Source organism: Aplysia californica, unplaced genomic scaffold, assembly GCF_000002075.1.
Source record: "Aplysia californica isolate F4 #8 unplaced genomic scaffold, AplCal3.0 scaffold00518, whole genome shotgun sequence".
Taxonomy (NCBI): Eukaryota; Metazoa; Mollusca; class Gastropoda; order Aplysiida; family Aplysiidae; genus Aplysia; species Aplysia californica.
Window position 1 is genome coordinate 460,195 of NW_004797788.1, and position 10,424 is coordinate 470,618.

General features: G+C 39.1%; 1 protein-coding gene across 10 annotated transcripts in view; it reads left to right on the top strand.

The window, feature by feature from the left end:
- Window positions 1-9,725, top strand: part of LOC101850833 (leucine-rich repeat-containing protein 71) — a 50,003-nt gene extending 40,278 nt beyond the window's left edge. For all 10 annotated transcript variants that reach the window (XM_035971835.1, XM_013086897.2, XM_035971836.1 and 7 more), the window contains 4 exons: window positions 1,866-1,974; window positions 3,850-3,965; window positions 7,269-7,414; window positions 9,378-9,725. In XM_035971835.1, the coding sequence (XP_035827728.1) occupies window positions 1,866-1,974; window positions 3,850-3,965; window positions 7,269-7,379 (336 nt within the window). In that variant the 3' untranslated portion in view covers window positions 7,380-7,414; window positions 9,378-9,725. The remainder of the gene's footprint in view (window positions 1-1,865; window positions 1,975-3,849; window positions 3,966-7,268; window positions 7,415-9,377) is intronic.
- The last annotated feature ends 699 nt before the right edge of the window (window positions 9,726-10,424 follow it).

A 10,424-nucleotide genomic window follows, 5' to 3' on the forward strand; every position in this document is an offset into this window, starting at 1 on the left:
AGTTCAACCTATTAATTTTCAAAAACACTTTCTTTGATAATCAATGGCATTGCATAGAAATATTTCCTTTTTACTAGGGATACAGAAAAACAGTTGTTTTTCTTTTGTGTCAAATTATAAGACTGCTGGAAAGTTTAATTATTTAATTGCCTATGTCACATTTTCAGTTGACGCTCACTGTCTTGAGTATTGATTGTGTTCTAGATATTTTTGCCGTAGTTCACAGTTCATTGTACTTGCATGGTCAGCTCATGTCTGACACATTTGCTGCTGCCATGGAGGACTCGATCTGTCCAGTTCTTTATAAGATCTGTGATGTCTGCTCTGCTTATTCCCATGGCCTCATGTTTATTTGTTTGTGCCATATAATAATAGTAAAATTAGTACTGTACAACCATTTATCGCACTCAAGCATAACATAGGAAATAATTTTGCATGCACACATATTGTTTTTCGTGTGCATTCATTGCTTCAGAGCATACCATGTCACTGGCATCAGTTCTATTGTGGTTATCAGTGTATTTATTCGCACTCTTGTGATGGCTATTGTTGTTATGATTATGAAGATTATTTTCTGTGTTGTTATTCTTTTTATTATTATTATGGTCGTATTATTTATCTTTTTATTATTATCCTTATCTTTAGGAGTAGTGTTTTATGTAATTTTAGAATTTAATATATAATATTTACTTTGATAGCTCTTCTATTTTCAGTTACTGGAAAGCTTTTGTCTATTTGTTCATTGGTTGATTTTGTATTTTTAATGAAATTCATAAACTGCTGAAAATATAAAGCTTAACTGAAAGCTGAATATGAAGGAAGAAAATGTACTCATAATATAGGATTAATTATGTGAAACTCTCCCCCCTATTTTTTTGCAATGATTGAAGAAGAGAATAGCAATTTAAATGTGAAGCACTAAGCTCAGAATAAATAGCTCTATTATATAAAAACCTAAAACCATAGGCCTAAAGAGAAGTTCACAATTTATGGAACAAACACTCAACTGGAGAATCCAAAAAGCAAAGTAGGATTAGGAATTTAGAAAACTTCCAGAACTAACCAATTATTATAAAGATTCCCCTGTTGTTTTGTCCCAAGTACTGCTATCGGTTAAATGCTGAACTGACTGTAGGTGGCTGATTGCTGTTCTGGTGGGGTTTATTCCTTCTGTGTCGTTTTCAAAGCTACGATTGCCATAATCTATGCTGAGGATATGGATGATCCTGCCTGCAAACTAAACATAACTACAGTTCTAGCCTGGAAAGATGACAAAAGAAGAGAAACCTAGAGCCAATTTTGGGGCATTATTTTGTGATGAAATTGCAGGAATAATTTTTAGAGAATTCTTAATTTTTTTCACTTCAGATAAGCATTGCTGCAACCCCCCCCCCACCCCCCACCCCACCCCACACACACACACTCTCCCACACTTGCCGAGGATAGTCTGTTTGACCTTCACAGATACAAAGCAAGGCATCTGTGGGCATGCCAATTGAACAGCTATGATCGTAAATAACTTCTCACTGAAATTTTTTTTTTCTTTCATAGTTCACTGTACATATGGAATCACGAGTAAAAAAAGATCTCAAGATTATGCTAACTGGCATTAGTAGGCTAACATTCAACACAAGGACTTTGATAATGAATAAGAAATAACTGTTCTACAGGGATACACTTCCTTTCTTCCTCTTTAGTCATACTGTTTGTTCATGCACTCTTATAATATGTGAGCTGTGGAAGAGCTATTCCGTAACATTTGTGACTAAAGAAAAAATTACAAGTAGTAAATTATCCCGATCAGTGCGAACTATCCTGTTATTTTAGAAGTTTATATTGTCTGTTTATATTCTTATTTGCCTCAGAATATGGATTCCCAAGACCTCATCAACCCGCTGTTAGAAGTCGCTGATTACATGGACGGGCAATTGTGGATTGCAGGAAATCGAACTCTCATCAATCTAAATCTTGCACGTAAGGCTAAATTCAGATATCGTGTACATGTAGAACAAAGAATGTTTTAGCATAAATGTTTTTCCTCTTGTAATTAAAAAAGTCAAGGTACTTTAGTGCTTGTGAAATTCATCGCAGGAAATAAAGAATTTGTCTTTCGGAAAGAATATATATATGTAGTTTCTTTCTAAGTAAATACCGGGGAAAGAATTAGATGCAAAATTACTATTTTGAATTGAGGATACAGTGCCACACTTGTAGCTGATATTTTAAATACTTTTTTCTTGGAACATTTGAGTCATAATTGCTCATATAGGAAATCATTTTGGCATGCAACCCATAAGTATACATAAGTGACCACTTGGTCATTCCCACAATGTAGTCAATGCTTCAATTCGCATTAGCTCACACATCTAAATTATCCATTTTTTTTTCTCCCATCCTGTTCATTTTGAGCATGTCACTCAAAACAGCTGTTGCATTTCATTACATTAGGCAGCGAGTTACAGAAAAGTGTGAATAGTGTCCTGTTGAAGTCCTTTACCCTTCTACACAGATAGCAGTAAGCATAGAAATTGTTATGAGCCCACCTTAGAATGATTCACACTATGGATTTTCACTGATGGATCATTGAATTATGGAACTGACTGGCCTCATGACTTGGTATCCCCTCCCCCCCCCCATCCCTTCTCCTATCCTCCTTAACTCCCTCCCTCAAGGCAACAAGTAAAAGCATAAGAGCATTGTCACCCTATTACTATTATATTAGCTCATCTTAAGTGTTAAGTGTAAGACTCTGCCAAACGCCATTTTGAAACATGATGTATAACAGGTTCTTACACTGAATACTGAGCTGTCGATTTATCAGTGCAGAATGTGTGGGAATTTGATAATATGGTCTACTATCACATTTCATGAGGAAACCTTTTTTTTCCTAATTTGTAACCAATAGTTTAGCGAATGATTGTCTTTTCTTGCTTTTTCTGTATATTTGGCCCTGTTGCAAGCCGTCCAACTTTCACCAGTATATTTAGTGTTGATGTAACCTAAGCGGTGCTTTCTGTTGAAATTTACATGAAAATAAATGGAAGAAAATCCATAACCGATTGAATTGAATTGAAGCATACTAATATAGAATAGGAAGCAAGATTCATTCAGGTAAAAGTGTGCTAGGACCAGGAAATAAAAGAATATCTCATTGCCCTGAAATAGCACCACCATACTGTCAAAAGTCAAAAGAGATATTTTCGATAAAAGTAATCTCAGCATTGTCAGCAGATTGAGATGTGTCACAAGATAGGTCTCCCCCCCCCCCCACCAGGACCAGGGCAGTGCTACTGACTGAAGTTGTCTTTAGGCCATTCCCAAAGGGGGGATATTAACATGTTCTTAGACACAGTAGAATTGTAAATGGACTGATTTATCAATGTCATGCTCGTACTGTGCCGGTACAACATAGGGGGACCTGCTGCTTTTTCTTTCCTCATCCTTACTATAGTCATTTTTCCTCTACTTCTTTTGTATGTTTGTCACTCTCTCGTGAACTGCTATTTCCGGGGTGCCTTGATAGTCAAAGCAGACTTTGTGCTGTTGAGGCTAGAGAGGTGAGCAGAGTAAGCTTGATTCCCCGTTTGGACTTCTCTGTTGACATCCATCCCTTGGTGCTTATATGACCTTATGCAGTTGCGAGCACCGTAAAACCTTACTACACTACAACTAAAACAAGATAGGTTTGAGTAAATTCTAATAGTAGCAGCACCAATTATGTATGATGCTGAATTTCAGCACATGAGGTAAATTATGCAAATTTTCTTGCTGTAATGGACATATTTGTTATCTTCTGAAAAGATGCAAGTTTGAGAAGTAGATTTTATATTACCAGTGATTTTTTTTCAGGTAACAACATTAGTGAGACTGGAATGTCCTCTCTGCTGAAGGCCATCCAGTACCAGACCACTCTGACCTCCGGCAACCGCAGCGGGGGCACTGGACTCATGAGGCTGGTCATCAACGTGAGTTCTTCTCCTCTTCCTCGTCCTCTTCCTCCTCCTTTTTTATCTTCATCTTCTTTTTCTTCTTCTCTTCCTCCTCCTCCTCCTCCTCCTCCTCCTTTTTCTTCTTCTTTCTCTCCCTCTGACAAGTCTCAATGGCTGATATAATGAATATGACCATAAAGTTTATTTAGTAAAATGTCCATCCCAATGCAGCTATAGACGCTTTATTCTCTCACTTCCAAAACAAGATTGATCACTTCACAATACACACAGCACAAACATACAAACCACCTACAGATAGATTGAGACGTAGAGAGTTAGCCCACAGTGCCTAATTTTTAAAAGTAGAATGTAGTATCCTTTCCTTTCAGGAAACCATGTGTTATTTTTAGGTCTCACAAATCATGTATGTATTGTGATCTATACTTTTTCAGTTTTTGTAAGGGACTAGTTGATAATTGTTTCTTTGCATTTGGTCTTAACCCTATCTGTAGGCTCTAGGGTCATTATGTACCCCCGGGGTTGTATTCTTCACATTTTAGAATACTTGTAGTACAAAGATCTCTTTGAAACTTTCAGTTTTTCTCGAAAAATCATTTTGACAGACTGCTATGAAAAGCGTACGAATCGGATTAACAATTAAATTTCCTCTTTGGAAAGTGGTGGCACAGAGTTCCTTCCCCACGTTGTATGGGTACAATAGTAAAACACGACGTACGGATAGGGTTAACAAGCATTATTTTTTCTACTGCAACTACCAAATTCTTTCATCAGTATCAGAAAAGATTTTCTGTTCCGGCTGACCAGAAAGCAAATGTAAACATCTGTGAGAGTAATTCCAAAATTACTCTTTGAACACGCCTGCAGGAACTTGAAATCAAACAGGGTTCTTGGACTTGAGAGGCTAGCACCTTACCTCTTGACTATCAAACCCTGACATATCAGTGCTTGTGATTTGCAGCTCTGCTCATCTCGCTATTGTTTTTTTATGGCTTTATTTGAATTTAAAGTTGAGGGTTTTTGAAATTCAGATACTGAGCTTTTAAAAACTTTTTGCTGAAGTGAGTTGGCTTGTTCCACTACGGTTTGCCATTTTGCACAGTTTTCATGTTTTGTAAAGGAAAAACAGTAGTCACCTTTTAAGATCCTAGTGCTTGGAAGCAAGGAAAATTCAAAGTCTTAGGCAAATGAGATCTTAGCTGAAGCATCAGAGGATGACTGATCAGGCTTACAATCAATACAATTTTCTCCCCTTTCTTTGAAATGAACTGACATGCCATTTTCAATCATCCAATTGTTAGTCTTGAGATCTATGTCCATCCCATTGCTCCTCCTCTTAACCTGTCTAAAATTTATAGCTTTCCATCTCTGACGGAGTTCCCTATTCATGTCGTAACACATCGTTGTATAGTGACTGCTTCAATTAAAAGTCCAGTCTGTATAGTAAATTTGGGCATAGAAATCACAGGCAATTGCGACAGTAAGGAAAACAAAAACACGGATGAATTCACAGCTCGATGTGATCCTGCCTGATGTGGCCTTGTATGTCTTACCCACCCAGCTTGTAATGTAAGTTCTGGCAGAGGGCTCAAATGCGAGTGCAGTGTTTGAGGAAAACAAATGTGTCAATGAGCTCATATACCTAGATTATGGGGCAAATATTGTACAGTCCATGCCGGCTTTAAGCACGGTTGTCGGGAGAAAGCTTAAGCGTGCTTAAAGCCGAAGCGTGCTTCAGTGCGAAGTAGACAAAATCCAGGGATTTTCATGTAGAAAATTTCCCGTGCTATTTCCCTTTATTTGTAAGTAGGCCTATAACGGTCCCACAAAAGTGTGCACTCTTATTTTTACCCACCATGGTAGTTTTTGTTCGCTTGTTTGTTTTTGTTTTTTGGTCGAATGGGAAATGAAAACTTAATTTAGACGGCCAGTCACGATACAGCACACTAGGCCTACACACTGCCTGTGCGTACCACTGCCCGCTGTGCCACTCATACCACCGCCTTCATCCCACCTCGCGCGTGATACACAATCAGGATTAATGGATAGCGAGGGTCAAAGGTGAAATCGCAGCCAGCCTCCCTTTCTCGTCTCCCCGACTCTCTTTGTATTTTTTTGGGTCGTGTGTAGCTTTGCCCTAGGCCTAGGCTAGATCCTATGTCCATGCGCGCGGCTGTGTGCATCTGCCTTCTTCTCCGCCCGTGTGAGTGTGTGTGTCCATCACTTGCGTTCTTTGTGTTTCTCTTGACACACTCCACTGCTGCGGTGTAGACTGTGTTCGAACTTCGATGGGTCATCATGAAAATATTGACTGTCTTGTAAATGATTAATGAAGCGTGCTTGAAGCCGAAGTTACCGTGCTTAAAGGCGTGTAATTTATGTAGCAAAAATTCGGTAAGAGCCGCTTAGCGTGCTTGAGTCCGAAACGTGCTTTAAGCCGGCTTGCTTAAAGCCGGCACGGACTGTACTCACTCATCAAGATTCACTACAGAGATGAGAACACATTCAGATCATGAGAGTGCATGATCTGTGACTCAATGGGCAGTGTAATAATTGCTAATTTTTGCTGCTTGGTTGATCAGCTGCCCTCACTTGTGTCACCTGTGTTTTTGTGCAGTAAATTATGATCTAAAACATGGGATCTTAGCAAAATGTGGTCGTTCAGAGCAGAATCCTAGGAGTGACTTTTAAGTAATGAAAATTCTATTTATGTCACGGCTCGGTGGAATCAGGCACTCATCAATTTTTGGACTATGGAGTTATTAGTATCATATTTAAGCTTGTTCATTTGTCTTATTTCAATTAAAAAATTACCAATCTGTCTTCAATAGAAGTCAAGATACTTTGGGTTGAAAGGGGTGGGGGGGTTACCTGGTATCAGAAGTAAAATTAGCGAAAAATGGCTGCCAAAGTTTTTTACTTCCGAAGCTTGAGAGTCCTTGGAAACTGTAAATTTACATGTTTCTGCCTTAATCAACGTTTTTTAGTAAAATCCACACAGCAATGTGTTTTAAAATGAACATAAAAAGTGTTGAGCTAAAAAAATAAAAATTAGATCAAAATTGCCAAAAGGGAAGAAAAATAAAGCCTACCGGATATACTGGGTTTTTTTTTGGATTTCATATTTTGACGAGAGCCTGATTTCTCCACGAAGCCTCACATTTTCTCAATACAGCAGGATCTTAAATGAACCAGGATTGTAAGAGATGGGATCTTAAATGGAGACTACTGTATTTTGTCCACATATGCTGACGTCCCGAGACGCTCATTTGTGATGTCTTTGGTTCTATACTATTACTCTGTGTCTTGCTTTTTTCACAGAAAAACTCTGTCCGTCCAGAAAATGAGGTGATGGCAAAGTTGAGTGAAAAAATGATGCTCAAAGATCCATTCTACAAACCCCCAATCACCCCTGAAGGCGAAACGGCGTAGTCCTTTAGTGTAGCTTGGTGAATTTGCTGCATCTGGTAAGAGAAAATGCATTGGTCTATTTCATGTAGGGCCTATATATTTTTGCAGCCTGATATATAAAGTCCCATCACACCTTTAAGCATTTGTCTAATGTCTTACAGCTTGCTCCTGTGATCCCTTTACTGTATGTCACTCTGCTATGCTTAGAACTATATTTGAGGTACCATATTCAAGATTTTGATTTTTAAAAATCAAAACATCTTAACTGTTTGAACCCCATCAGATGCTGGGAGCATCCAGTACTAGTGACAACTGTTTCGTTTTATTTAGTGGTAGTTTTCGCTTTTTTTAAAAACTATTCCCCTACCAAGTTTTTTAGTAATGATTAAGCCTTTGTTTCCGCTATTTAGAAGTTGGAGGCAAGCTTTTGGGGTTATAATTAGACATAGTGCACCAGGTTTAGGTGACTGTAGAAAAAAACAACAGGAAACGGTCTGAAAAACTGCGGGCTTAAAGAGTTAAAAACAATCTGTGCAGTCTTTAGAAAGCTGACTTTTCACCCCCCTGGGGCAGTGCCACAGACTGAAGTGTCTTTAGGCCATTCCCAAAGGGGGAACATTAACATCTGGAGTTCTTATGCACAATAGAATTGTAATTGTAAATGGGCTGATTCATCAATGTCATGCTCATAACAGTGCCTGACCTGCAACAGGGAACTGCTGCTTTTTCTTTCCTAATCCTTACAAACGTCATTTTTCCTCTACTTCTTCCGCTATTTCCGGGGTGCCTTGATAGTCGAAGCAGACTTTGTGCTGTTGAAATCTGATTCCCTGTAAGGACTTCTCTGTTGACATCCACCCCTTGGCGCTGTATTTGGTTTTCACAGATCTATTTGCTATGCTGTTTGTTATTTTTCTTTGGCCTTGATGGTCTGGTCTTGAATGTTAAAATGAATATAATCTCAGAGAGAATGCAACCTGAATATCTCAGAGAGAATACAACCTTCAAAATACAGAATACATTATATATACAATACTTTGTAGTATTATTTCCAAATACAGGCAAACCTCGATATACCGTCACCCATTATACTGCCAGCCACGCTTACAACCAAGTTTTGCCAATGTATGCAAAGGAACACCTGTACTATAAAAACATGCTATTTACACCTTTACACCACCATCCACCATCTGCCAACTGTCTGCCTTGTATTGTATGGTCCTTATTAAACCAATGTAAATTTGACCTGCGGGACCGCCAGAGGTGCACGCTGCACACTACACACGGCACAAAGCAACAACTCAGTGGCTGCCTGATAATCTCTTTCCCACACATGTCTCTGCGAGCTTGGTCTATTTCTAGCATTTGTGGTTGATTTGCTCCTGATTTTGCTATTATATTCAGGCAATTTAGCTAATATTTTTTTTAAAGAGCAATTAAATTTTTAAGTCGCCTAGAGAAAGTGTATCACCTCTGCCTGCTGGCGAAATATCTGGTGTCTCCAGATATCAGTCCGATGACCAAAAGGATGGCAGGCGCCCATGAGGCTTTTATAATGTGAGTACTCATGCTCAAGTTTACATATGACAGGTCTAAGGTTACCTGAGGACCGACGAGTATTTGGTAAAAAAACCCCAAAAAGTACGTCTACAGGGTCCTTGACACATATATAGCCGAGCTTGTTTGAATTTGAATTTACGTAAAGTTAAGCTGGAGCTGTATATTTTTGGTTGATGCTTATTTATTCCCTATGCACATCCATAGTGAAAGACAGCTAGATGAGGCAAGACTGGCCACAGTTTGTCTCTGGGCTCTTCTAGCCTACCACTAGTCAAGATGGCAGTCAGTGCTATCCTGTTATACCACCAGGTCCGCTGTACCTCCAACTTCATACTCGTCCCAAAGTAGGCAGTGTAACAGGGTTTGATTGTATAGTGCCTTATATGTGTGTTACTATAATCTACTACGGCACAATCTGTTCAGTAAATCAGTACATTTTTTTTTTCTCTTCCCATGCAGGTTGTGATTTTGACTACAGCATTCTTCCATATCGCCTTTCCAATTCCGTCCAAAAGATTTATTGCGATTGAAATTTTGAAAAGCTGCGAAGTCAGACACACTGATGGGTCTCAGTCTCAGGAACTCCAGACATTTGTTTTTTGCCATTCCTTTTGATGATTCAAGCTGTCATCAATATCATTTGTGTGGATACTTTTCTTTTTCTTTTGGGAAATATGACGTATTTTCCCTTAGCCTATGTGACGAACAAAGCAAACTTGTTACTCTTTTGAATTTAGGAATCAAATTGCATTGTGGGAAACATTTTGATATATATTATGCTAAAATGAAGACTGTGTTGATATGAAATAGTTGTGTTTCAAGTTGTTCATTTCATGAAAGCAGAGTGTCTGTGAGGATGTGGGCTATTTTAAGGGTTTACTTTTTTTTTGGGGGGTGGGGGGGTGGTCTCAAGAAAAGACCCTCTTGCAAGACACCGGTACAGAGGAGAGCTTAACCCTTTGAGCCCGTAGCACGGGTACACCGGTGGTGAGCTTCAGCAACAATAGTCCGCAGCACCAGTTCACCAGTGTGAGGAAAGAGCTCTGAATAATGAGGCAGAAAAAGGCAGAAAGTTTCTATCAGTCCAAACGCTAGTTTCTGTCAATATGCTAGTACGGGGATATGAACATGTCTGCGCCCTTTCACTTATGTTTTGAACGCATTGTTTTTTGTGCCGGTAGACTGAGTTTTTTTAATGATGAAGCGCTCTCTCATTGAACCCGAAAGCTCAAGAGGCCAGGATTTGGGTTAAATTAGGATCAAGAGCCCAGGGCTCAAAGGTTTGAAGGAGACTGTCTCAGGCGTGAGGAAAAGATGCCACCCATTGGCCTGAGGGGTTGTAGTGTAATGAGTGAGTGTTCCCTACGAGCAGGGGAGATACGCGCTTTGTTGGTGTGACAGAAGTCTACAGTCGAGCAAACACACAGGGAAATCAGCGGGGCGCAGACATCCTTATGTTATACGAATATCGCTATGAGCATGTTTTAATACAAAGAATAGTATAAT